This window comes from Neopsephotus bourkii, unplaced genomic scaffold (assembly GCF_033783945.1).
Source record: "Neopsephotus bourkii isolate Nb327-2 ecotype Australia unplaced genomic scaffold, CSIRO-AGI_Nbou_v1 NB_941, whole genome shotgun sequence".
Taxonomy (NCBI): Eukaryota; Metazoa; Chordata; class Aves; order Psittaciformes; family Psittacidae; genus Neopsephotus; species Neopsephotus bourkii.
Window position 1 is genome coordinate 2,101,025 of NW_026901435.1, and position 12,385 is coordinate 2,113,409.

Sequence of the window (12,385 nt, forward strand, 5' to 3'; positions counted from 1 at the left end):
CTAAGGCAATGCATAGAAGTGAGGACAGTGAAAAATTTATACAATAGCTTAAAAAAAAAATACAGGAGAAATACTATACAAGGCCAAAGAGAATGTGTTTCCAGTAGAATTCTGTGGAATTAAGAACAACAAAAGCCTCAGTTTAGGCATGTTACTGAACTCCGGTAATTTTAACACATACAGCTCTGATCATCCAAACCAATAGGATAGGCACAGAATAATTCATCTGCAGGCAAGTCAGAGAAAGAGAAATTAAGCTGTAACATTAATTACATTCACTTTCAAAAAGCAGGTTAAAAAATAAAGTTCCTGTATATAGCAGCAGTAACTTGGATAGCAATATGTAGACAAGACCTAAATGCTAGCAACAGGCATCAAGTGCCACACACTTGGTGGCACTGTGCTACAGCCAGAAGCATTGCATGAAAACAGGCCTGGCATGGTTAATGTGCAATACAGGTAAACCCAGATGCAGCCGACTGTTCACCTTTACCTGTTTCACAGTACACTTAATGGTTCTTTAAACAAACTCAGTATCATACTAGGTCAAGAGTTTTTGGCATAATCAGACTGCAGCTAGAGAAGATACCAGAACAATACAGGTCCAATGCCGACAATGGAATAATCCAGCTTTGATCAGAAGAAAACAGTGTTGATGCCAATAGGCACTGAAATCTCAAGCCACTGTCACTGCTTCTGAAGATCTGTGACCCCGACTTGTTTCTTCTGTTCAGTGAAATATTTCAGAGAAGAAACAACTCTAATGAAAAGCACTTTTCCCACCAAAGGGAGTATCATGAGAGCACCTATGTATCAAAGTGTTACTCTATTTGCAATAGCTTAAAAAAAATAATATTGGAAGCACTCTAAGAAGTCATGAGATGAGAGGACTTTAACAGAAACTAAAATTGAGCAGAGACAAAATAGATAGTACTAGACAAACAGGCACAGAGAAGGCAAGTATGAAACACTAGGGAAAATTCAAACACCAATAAAGTTACAAGTAATAAGTAAACATGCCAAACACAGAAGATCCAACTAACTACTCACTGAATAACATTAATGTCCAAAAGCTACAGACATGCAACACTGCTGTTCTATTTTAGACTTGATCAGTCAAAAACAATTTCATGTTCTGGTGTTATATATGTGAGAAAGACTACCTATACTCACTGGAAGATCACCTGCTCAACCATAAATATTAAGGACTGCTGCAAAGTAAAACACAGCTCTTCATCAAACTACTTGCTGTAATATTTCAAGTAGCAAAAGAACTCCTTACCAAAAAAAAAATCAAGTTATAACCCTATCTGAAATTATGTCTGAAAAGGTCTGAACAACCCACACTGCTCAAACTTGGACTGCATAAAGCAATAAATGACCACAACCAAAACTAATTTTATAAGCATGGAATTACTGAATGATGTTCCAAGACAGTTGTCCTGCCCTAAGGCAGCTAGTTTATTGTAGCTAGGATCAGTCTTAGGTAAGAGATAAAGCAAATAAGATATGAATAAGACCACTAAGGTCTGACTAGAAGGATTAGATAATAGCAAGTTTCCTGCCTCACACCCAAATCACTTATAGAATACCACATGGAAATTAATGCTAACTTACCACATACACAGTTGAATACACAGATTATAATTACCCAAAGTTATATAAGATTTTATCCACACAGCTTCTTTTGAGCTCAAGTATAAAGCTGAAAAAAAGACTCATGCTATTTCCCCTATACACTTCACACACAGAACCTTCCCAAAAAGACTGTTAGTGTCTCTGAATAAAATAATACTGAACAATTATGTTTATGAGCATATATAAAAAATGCAGGTATCCTGGAGATGACATATAACTGATGAGTCAAAACTGCTCAAGTTTGAAGAAGCCAATATGAAAACATCCACACAAAATACTTTGTTGCAGAAATCACTAATGAGAACAAGCCATTTTTATCAGCTTCTAATAAAATGCAGAATTCTTAATGATGAGTTCTCATATTCAACATTTATACTTACGCTTTCAACTCAGCAAATCTCACAAGGATGCGAGCATAGCTCTCATTCTGACTGTACTTTTCTGCTGGTAATGCAGTCACCGCTTGACTGTAGCGACCAATGAGTCTATTTAGGAGGCTAACATCCTTCTGAGGAATACCTTTTTTCTCTAGCTTAAGCAAAAAACACAGCCAATCTTCCGGATTATTTGTCGTCATCATTATCTGATTAACAGTTCCCGAGTTATCTAACAGAAAAATGACAAAGGAGATTGATTAAAACTGCAGTAACCATTAACAGAGGAAAATACTTTTTATATGCTTTCATTCAAGATGACTAGTGACTTTTGTTTTAAATATAAGAGCACTACAGTTAAAGAGCGCTTACAGCCCAGAAAGCCAACCGTATCCTGGGCTGCACCAAGAGTGACCAGCAGGTCGATGGAGGTGATCCTGCCCCTTTACTCTGCTCTCGTGAGACCTCACTTGGAGTACTGTGTGCAGTTCTGGTGTCCTCAATATAAAAAGGACATGGAACTGTTGGAACAAGAACAGAGGAGGCCACGAGGATGATAGGGGACTGGAGCACCTCCCGTATAAAGACAGGCTGAGAAAGTTGGGGCTGTTCAGCCTGGAGAAGGCTGCATGGAGACCTCACAGCAGCCTTCCAGTGTCTGAAGGAGGGCTATAGGGATGCTGGGGAGGGACTCTTCATTAGGGACTGTAGTGACAGGACAAGGGGTAACAGGTTAAAACTTAAACAGGGGAAGTTTAGACTGGATATAAGGAAGAAGTTCTTTACTGTAAGGGTGGTGAGGCACTGGAATGGGTGGCCCAAGGAAGCTGTGAATGCTCCATCCCTTGTGGTGTTCAAGGCCAGGGTGGACAGAGCCTTGGGTTACATGGTTTAGTGTGAGGTGTCCCTGCCCATTGAAGGGGGGTGCAACTAGATGATCTTAAGGTCCTTTCTAGCCCTAACTATTCTATGATTCTAAAATGTGTTGCATAAGTGACAATAGGGTAACAAAACACACATACCTGTTGTGTCAGCTGAGATTCTAGTACAGTTAAGCTCATCTGTGATATTGTCTTCATTTCTGTATTTGCTTTTCAAGTCTCTAACTCTACTCATGATTGAAGCAATTTGCGGCAATCCTCTTTCACTTAGGTCCCCCTCCTCCATCTGTGGCATAAAGTTAAAAAAACCCATGAAGTTACCAAAGAATCCTGTTATAGCTTATCTTAACTGGAATTACCATGGGAAAGCCTCTCATTTTGCAGCTTGAGACTCAATCACATTATGCAACAAATATTCTATTAAGGCTTTGTCAGTGTAGCTATACAAGTAAATGTCTCCGCAGAAGCCTACTTAAATGAGCTATTAAATGCTATTGTGATGTGTTTGCAATAATTTATTAAGATGGCAATTTAAATCTAAGTTTGCAATTGATAACACATAAAAATAAATATAAGAAGTGTTATGCCACTCACCCTCAAGTCTCAATACATCATAGCACAGTGGTATTCGAGAGTGATCTGTTGAATATGAGGGTTTAACTTTTCCGATTAACACAAACTAGCAAAGACGCAACAAATTAAACTATAGTGAAATGATAATTACCCAGCACTCTGTTAGAAAACTTAAAAGCTGCGCCAGTGAATAAATGCTGAAAGCCACTAGTACAGTAAAATGCCTGCTGGAGATAAACATCAAGCTCAAAGATTTTTACCCAGTAGAGCTTGTGAAAACACACACACACTCAGCAATGTCAACAAATGCAGCACAGCCAAGCACCTGAGAGGAAAAAATGTCATTTTTCTCACATTCTCACACAAACCCTTCCCATCACAATAATCTATTAATATACTAAAACACATTAACACAATTTTTTACATATTCCTTACTGTATATGCACGCCTGGCAATCTATTACAGAAATATAGTTACATCCCACATGATGTGGCCAAACCTGCATATGAAAAGCAAATAAACTTTTATATCATGTATCTTTTTCTGCCTACATAGAAAGTCTTTCACATTTTCATAAAAGACACTAATCACAGCTTATTCCAAGTTAATCAATGTCCCATGCATCTAATGAACAAGGGAATCTTAATATTAAAAACTGTGGTGAATTAAGTACTTATCCAGGGTAATTGCCTTCCCAATTACTGTGAAGCTGAACCCAGAAACAGGGAAGGTAACACTGTACAGATCAAACAAGTTCAAAAAAAGATTAAGTTTATTTTTACAGTAAATTGTTGTTCTTTGTTCCTTTTGTACTCAGATATAACAACTCAATGAAAAGCTGGTGGAAAGCCCAGAGAGATTAGATCTGATTTAGATGAATGATTGATAGCAATGTAATGAGTGGGATAAAAAAGTTCCTCCATCTGTAATTCCACTATCTAAAAAAAAAAAAAAAGTTGGCACCACTTCCAGTAAGTCTCACAATAAGTTTAGAGAATTAGTCATCTCAAATTTACATTTCTTTTAAAAGTAGACTCCTAGCCTTCCCCAAGCAGAGATCATAAACCAGAAAGGCTGTCACCTTTACAGAACTTGCTTATACAGCACAAGCAAGCATGTTTCATGTTTGTCCTAGAACTAGTACTAGAAATTACCACCAAGAACATTAAGTCTGATCTTGTCTATCTAGAAATGCTGCTTTAGTAGGTTCAAAACATGGTGGGTTTTGTGTATAGTCCAAGATGTAGCCTGTCAAATGCACCATCTGTATTATCACTACTAAACAGTCTTAGGAGCACTTTAACAACTACTAGAGTCTGGTGAGATGTTGAAGACATGACCGTAAATATCTTTGCAGAAAAGCAAAAAATACATTAAGTTATGCTAATGGTTCCTTCCTTTCTTCACAATATGAAATATTTTCAGTGGTCTAAGAAATACAGAAGCAAACATCCCCCAAATACAGCTGTAAGCAGCCCTACACAAACAAAAAAAAAAAAACCCCACCACTATGAAAGCTAGAGGCAGCATGCAAAATCAGTGCTATCTGAAATACAACTTCTGTTTCACTGAGCTGAAACTTAAAAGTCAGCTCCTCCAGAACTCAAAGCACCAAGACCATCAAGAGAAATTTACCTCATGTTTAGTGATACTGTGATCTCTCATTACAGCTGTAATTACTAACAGTTTCCAGTGGTATTTTAGTTTTTTTTAAACACAATATTTCTTTTTCCTCACCAATGTAAAAAGTTCATTATTCTTTTTCCAAATGATAGCTTGTCAAAGGTAGTAGGCAGAAAAAACAACCAAAAATCACCCTGGCAATATTTTCTGCATAAATTTGATCTTAACTTTTATCAGTGTGCATCAGACTTACATTTCTGGTGTGCTGCTTAACTATTCAAGGTTCAACGTGTACTATATGGAAAAAAACTCTCCTGAAGAATAGATACGCCTTGTCAAAAAGGTAAGGTGGATGCAGGTCAGACGATGTCAGATGATCCCAAGAATCCAGCAAAGGCAAGAAACGTAGCTCTCCATCCTGAAGTTCATCTGTATAAGAAATGGACTGGTTAGACACTGCAAAGTAAATGAACCTCAGTAAAGCCTGAAAGCTTGACTAAACTTCATGAAATCCCAGAAATATAATTTCCATTAAATCATTAAAACTATTCCTTGCCAGTAATAAAAACAGAACAGAAAAGCTCAAAGATAATTTTTACACCGAGCGCAAGCACTTCCAAGTGTGCCGGTTTATTATGATATTCAGATAAACAATAACAGCATACTCATCTGTGTATTGGCATGATTTGCAACTAACATCTCTACTCATGCCAAAGTTTAACTGTAAGCAAGTATTCAGTCTTATTTTAGCTTAATCTGCTGCATCCTTACTTTTAGAAAAGCATTTGCTGTGAATCATCTGTGTGAAGTGTATTCAAAATCTGACAAGACAGCAAAGACCTAAGGCAGCAACATGCCACTGTATATGCACTCAGTAGGAACTGAGCTTCCAAGTGCAATAGCTCCATGGCAGCACACTCAAGATACGGAAACCAGTACAGGAAAGGAGTTTAGGGTCAAGAAATCAAGGATCAGGGAGAACATCAGGAAAATACAGAACTACCTCTAAGAAAGTGTAGTAGTTTAAGTAACTTCAACCCCTACCCCTCCACACACAGACCCACTAAAAAAAGGAGCCAAGGGACAAAGACTAATTAGCAGTCTCTTTTAAATGAAGTGGCATTACATGTTAGCCATAGAATTTCATGTGTGACACCCAAGAATATTAATTGATAATAAAGATAATAACATCCAGTCTTGAAATACTGGATTTGCTGTGTTACAGTATTTGCTCAGTTTCAGAAGTACACTCTTCCTGCCCCCGAAATCTACCTATATTATGAATCTCTCTATCGAAGGAGGTGTAAAGGGCAGCAAAAAAATTCAGCAGATGTCCACCAACTTGCCCAGCCTTTTTTCTCTCGAAGTGAATCGATCAACCTAGTTAAAGACATTAATGGTAGCCCATTCCCTATATTTTCCTTATACCTCCACACCACTGTGGCTATACTGTTAGCTTAAATATTTATTTAGGTCAGCCCCTATGGCCTGATTAGAAACTCAGCATGAGCCAGAATAGTTAGGGTTGGGAAGGACCTTAAGATCATCTAGTTCCAACCCTCATGCCATGGGCAGGGACAACTCACACTAAACCATGGCACAAAGGCCTCATCCAACCTGGCCTTCAACACCGCCAGGGATGGAGCATTCACAACCTCCCTGGGCAACCCACTCCAGTGCCTCACCACCCTAACAGGAAAGAATTTCCTCCTTATATCCAATCTAAACTTCCCCTGTTTAAGTTTTAACCCATTACCCCTTGTCCTATCACTACAGTCCCTAATGAAGAGTCCATCCCCAGCATCCCTATAGGCCCCCTTCAGATACTGGAAGGCTGCTATGAGGTCTCACCGCAGCCTTCTCTTCTCCAGGCTGAACAGCCCCAACTTTCTCAGCCTGTCTTCATATGGGAGGTGCTCCAGTCCCCTGATCATCCTCGCGGCCTCCTCTATTCTTGTTCCAACAGTTTCATGTCCTTTTTATGTTGAGGACACCAGAACAGCACACAATACTCCAAGTGAGGTCTCACGAGAGCAGAATAAAGGGGCAGGATCACCTCCTTCAACCTGCTGGTCATGCTCCTTTTGATGCAGCCCAGGATATGGTTGGCTTTCTGGGCTGTGAGCAAACACGGCTGGCTCACGTTCATTTTCTCATCGACCAACACCCCCAAGTCCTTCTCTGCAGGGCTGCTTTGAATCTCTTCTCTGCCCAACCTGTAGCTGTGCCTGGGATTGCTCCGACCCAGGTGTAGGACCTTGCACTTGGCATGGTTAAACTTCATGAGGCTGGCATCAGCCCACCTCACAAGCGTGTCAAGGTCCCTCTGGATGGCATTCCTTCCCTCCAGCGTATCAACCAAACCACACAGCTTGGTGTCATCAGCAAACTTGCTGAGGGCACACTCAATCCCACTGTCCATGTCACAGTCAAAGATGTTGAATAAGACCAGTCTCAACACCCATCCAAGGGACACCACTCATTACTCGTCTCCAGCTGGACATCAAGCCATTGACCACAACTCTTTGCATGCAGCCACCCAGCCAGTTCTTTATCCACCAAGTGGTCCATCCATCAAATTGATGTCTCTCCAATTTAGAGACAAGGACGTCATGCGGGACAATGTCAAACACTTTGCACAAGTCCAGGTAGATGACATCAACTGCTCTACCCCTGTCCATCAGTTCTGTAGCCCTATCACAGAAGGCCACCAAATTGGTCAGGCAGGATTTCCCCTTAGTGAAGCCATGCTGGCTGTCACCAAGCACCTTGTTGTTTTTCATGTGCCTTAGCATGCCTTCCAGGAGAATCTGCTCCAAGATTTTGCCAGGCACAGAGGTGAGACTGACTGGTCTGTAATTCCCTGGGTCATCCATTTTCCCCTTCTTGAAAATGGGGGTTATATTTCCCTTTTTCCAGTCATTGTAAACTTAACCTGACTGCCATGATTTTTCAAATATGATGGCCAGTGGCTTAGCAACTTCATTTGCCAGCTCCTTCAGGACCCGTGGACGGATTTCATCAGATCTCATGGACTTGTGTACATTCACGTTCTTAAGATGGTCTTGAACCAGATCCTCTCCTACAGTGGGCCCAAGGTATTCACAGTCCCTGCATCTGCCTTCCAAGACTTGGGTGGTGCGGTCAGAGCCTTTGCCAGTGAAGACTGAGGCAAAGAAGTCATTCAGAACCTCAGCCTTCTCCAAATCCTGTGTAGCTAGTTCTCCTGATAGCTTCCAGAGAGGGCCCACATTGTCCCTAGTCTGTCTTTTATTTGCAGTGTTCCTATAGAATCCCTTCCTGTTAACATCCCTAGCCAAGTTTAATTCTAACTGGGCCTCAGCTTTCCTAACCTGGTCCCTAGCTTCCCGGATAACACCCCTGTATTCTTCCCAGGCCGCCTGTCTTTGCTTTCACCTTTTATAAGCCTCTTTTTTCCTTCAAAGTTCCCTCAGCAGCTTCTCATCTATCCAAGGAGGTCTCCTGGCCCTCCTGCTGCACTTCCTTCTAGCTGGAATGCAACACTCCTGAGCTTGCAGTAGGTGATCCTTTAATATCAACCAACAGTCTTGGGCCTCCCTGCCCTCCAGGGCTACTTCCCATGGAAACTTACTAAGCGGGTTCCTGAAGAAGCCGCTCTCCCTCTAAAAATCCGATGACTTTTGCCTACTCCAGACAGATGTTAAATAACAGTTACTGGAAAAAGTCAAGCTAAAGATTCCCAGAAGCAGACATCAAATCTAAATTCAGATGAGTGGCAAAGCCCTCCAAATCATCTCCATCTCCCCTCATGCCCCATATGACACCCTGATTACAGGACCTGGTTACAAGATTATTAACCAGCTATCTAATAAGACAGACTTGGTAGCTCACTTCTAATCTGTTCCCTAGTACAGCCATTAACAGAAGTCTCCTTTATCCAGCAACCATTTCCCAAAATAAAAAGAAATGTGTTTTTAAAGCTTTTACACAGGCTTTAAAAAGAACCATAAACCCCATATACGTACATAATCCTTCTCTGGTTTTGTTTAGAAGTCTTAAAGCATAAATCAGGATTTTCTTAACTGGAAACAAAAATGTCAAACATTTTGGGAAGAATCATTATTTTAAAAGCTTACAACATTATGAAAAGAAATAGGGAAAAATAAACAAATTCTAGTGTTAACCCCAAAAGAGATAAGACTCAAAGATACAAACCAGGGCTAATCAGAAAGAAGCTCAACAGCAGAGAAGTAGGTGAGTTACTGTGGCATAAACAAAATAGGCTTGGTTTGGGCAGGTAAGTTACCAAGAGGCAGCAAAGGCTAACAGAGCAGCACACAATTTTAAGTTCTGAAAGCTTATATAAAGATATAAGCTTAAGGATACAGCCAATCAGCAACAAGAACAAAACCAGAAGCAGTTTTAATTTAGGGTATCATTTCTGGAATACCCGTTGTTCTGTCACCTGCACTAGTTGGAGATGAATGAGTACCCCTGCCAAGATTCTTCTCTCCTTACCCACATGGCCTCTCCTATTTCCAAAATAGCTTGCATAAGTTAATACCAAGCTCAGTTCTGCTTCTTTCTATTTATGGAAAGTGCTGCTCCTCAGCCTACACAAGGATAACTCGCACAATGCTTTGATATCCTCACCCTCTTGTATGTTGCCAAGCCTGCAACCAACTGTATTATCCAGAATTTCTTCTGCATTTAGTTTCATAATATACTGAACCTAAGTAACTTAAAAAAAAAAACAACAAAAAAACCACAAAAACCAAGCCCCAACCCGAAAGAACCAACCCATTACCACTCCCGAAACCCCTCATGAAACCCAAGTTAACCAAAAACAAAGAAACTCCGAGGAGAGGAAGACGGTGAGGAGTAGTAGGAAGAGCCTGAGAAGCGACACCAAGTCTCCTCATCCTCAGGGGCGGAAGCCCAGCGGAACCGCAGGCCCGGTTCTCCACCGCATCCCATCCCGCATGCCGGGGCGGGGGACTCACGTTCCCGCCCCACGCACCGCCGCTCCCCGAGGTGCAGCGCCAGCCTCCCGGCCGCGGCGGGGGCCGGAGCGAAGGGCGGGGCCGGCGCAAAGGCCTGCCTTGAGGGCACCGTCGCCACAGGCTACCCAGGGCGTGCCAAGCTCCTCCGCCAAACGCACATCTCCATTCCTCCTACGAACCCCTCCACTTCCTTCCCCCTCCTGCCGCACACCCGGCCCGGTAGCACTCACCCTCTCCAGCGCCGCTTACACAGCTGCAGCTTCACAAGCCAAACTAGTACCCGCGCGCCGCTCTCAGTTTGAATATCACTGAAGCTCAAAGAGCTCGCTTGCCATTGGTCAGAAAGGCTCAGGGGGCGGGGAGGAAGTAAGCGCTGATTGGTAAGAAAAAAGACAAACAGCAAAGGCCGCGGCTATTGGAGGGAGGTGTGGTGGGAGTGTTGTCTACAGGGGCAGGTGCTCCTTCTATCGTTTTCAGCGCGGTGGAATGGTGTGCGCAGGCGTGCTGCGGAGGGTGGCCGTTAGTCGTGCCGGAGAGTAGGGAGCGTGGTTCACCTAGCTCAGTAGCCGGCCGCTGCCCTGAGAAGAGAGCCTGGGTAGGGTCGGAGCGGTGCTCTGCAGGGCAGCGGCTGTGCTTTGTTGTCTGGCTCGTGTTGGAGTAGCGCGGGAAGGGCTTCCCTCAGCGGTCGTGGCGGGTTTTCCCAGACTGGCTGGCTGGGCGCAGGCCTCTTTCCCCTGGAGGTTTTCGCGGAGCGGGGAGAGGAAGCTTCCGCTACAACGGTGGACAGGGGAGGCGACAGCAGCGCCTGATTCACGCCGCCCCGGGCGCTGGAGTGGATCCATCGTTATTCACGATTCCGTAGGGGTGGAATGGGCAGCGTGAGCTACCCGCGTTCAGTTCTTGATTATTACGTGTGCAGAGCACAGAAACGATATAATGCGAACTTACTTAAAATGTGTTTGAAAATATTTCCGTCTTAAGCGATGTCTAGATAAGTTTTGAGCTTCATTTATCTGTGACAGAATAGCAGGACTGTGTGTCCTGATCGTCTGCTTAGGATGGTGCGTTTCCACCACCTTTTTCTCAGACGGATTCTTCATAAGCTGATCCGAAATCTGCAGTCGGCCTAAAGCTACTAAAAGCAGCTCTTTCTCTGAGCTGGTCTTTCTCGGGGTTGGATTATAGTAATGCAAATGCACTGAGGAGAGCAGTTCAGCTTTTCAGTTTGCATTCTGGCTGTGCATACTAATTACTGTGTTCTTTACAGTGGTATGGTTCTTCTGATGCTTACGTTGTCAAGATAACTCACTATAAAAAACCAGCGAGATGTGTATATATATACGCCTTACTAATTTGATAAATTGCTACCCATTATCTTTCCATACACATATACACATAATACAAACGATGTACTAAGAATATTATACTTACATTGGTCTGTCATTGAAATTTATCTTGCTCATCTTCATTCATCTGAAATTTAACTATCTTGTATAATGTAGTGATCACTCTACAGTCAAGGAAAAGAGACATTCCAAGAGAAATTCAGTCCATCCACCTATTTTAGAATGCAGTAGATGATCCCATGGGCATGTCTTGTTTCTCTACTAAGAATAAAGCAATTATAACTTTAATCTACAAGTAAGTGAGATGATTTTTTTTGTGCATTGCCTGATTCATCCTTACATATACATATTTGGGGGGGATTTGACAGTTTTGTTGTATTGAAGCTTTGATGCTCCATTAGAATCTAATTCTAGTGAATTAGCACAAGTTCCATGAATCTGCTGTGCTTCTGTCTCCAGAGGGACACAGGCTATTTATCAGCAGAGGTTTTGATGGGGTCAAAGGACAAGAAAGTTGCATTGTTCTACTGAGTGAATAATGGTGCAAGGAGTTGTAAATTAATTTCTGTGGCTGTGACGAGAAATTGGGATACCACATAGAATCCTGGCAAAATCACAATGAATGGGAGAAAGAAGACAAGGTAGATGTACGCACATCTGTGCATTTTACAGCATACAAAATGCTGATTTAGAAACTGGCTAATCGACAGATCCCAGAAAGGAAGTGTCAGTAAGAAGTGATTGAGCTGTTCATTTTGGAAGGATACCTTGAGGATTGGCTTTTAACGGGATGTATTTTGAGTATTGTATTGGTAATACAAAATGGCTGCCAACAAACTTGATACAAAGATGGTGTTAAGGCTCTGAGCAAATGGTTGGACTGTTGACTAGGTCCCAGCCTGAGGTTAAGCTGATGGAGGAGTCATGGAAATCTAGAGCATGTGATGAGAAATTGCTGAAAGTAA

General features: G+C 42.1%; 1 protein-coding gene across 1 annotated transcript in view; it reads right to left on the reverse strand.

The window, feature by feature from the left end:
* Positions 1 to 10,363, reverse strand: part of TTK (TTK protein kinase) — a 28,857-nt gene extending 18,494 nt beyond the window's left edge. The window contains exons 1-4 of the mRNA XM_061358372.1: positions 10,305 to 10,363; positions 5,343 to 5,518; positions 3,035 to 3,179; positions 2,019 to 2,244 (exon numbers count right to left, since the gene is read on the reverse strand). Of these exons, the coding sequence (XP_061214356.1) occupies positions 2,019 to 2,244; positions 3,035 to 3,179 (371 nt within the window). The 5' untranslated portion in view covers positions 5,343 to 5,518; positions 10,305 to 10,363. The remainder of the gene's footprint in view (positions 1 to 2,018; positions 2,245 to 3,034; positions 3,180 to 5,342; positions 5,519 to 10,304) is intronic.
* Between the last annotated feature and the right edge of the window lie 2,022 nt (positions 10,364 to 12,385).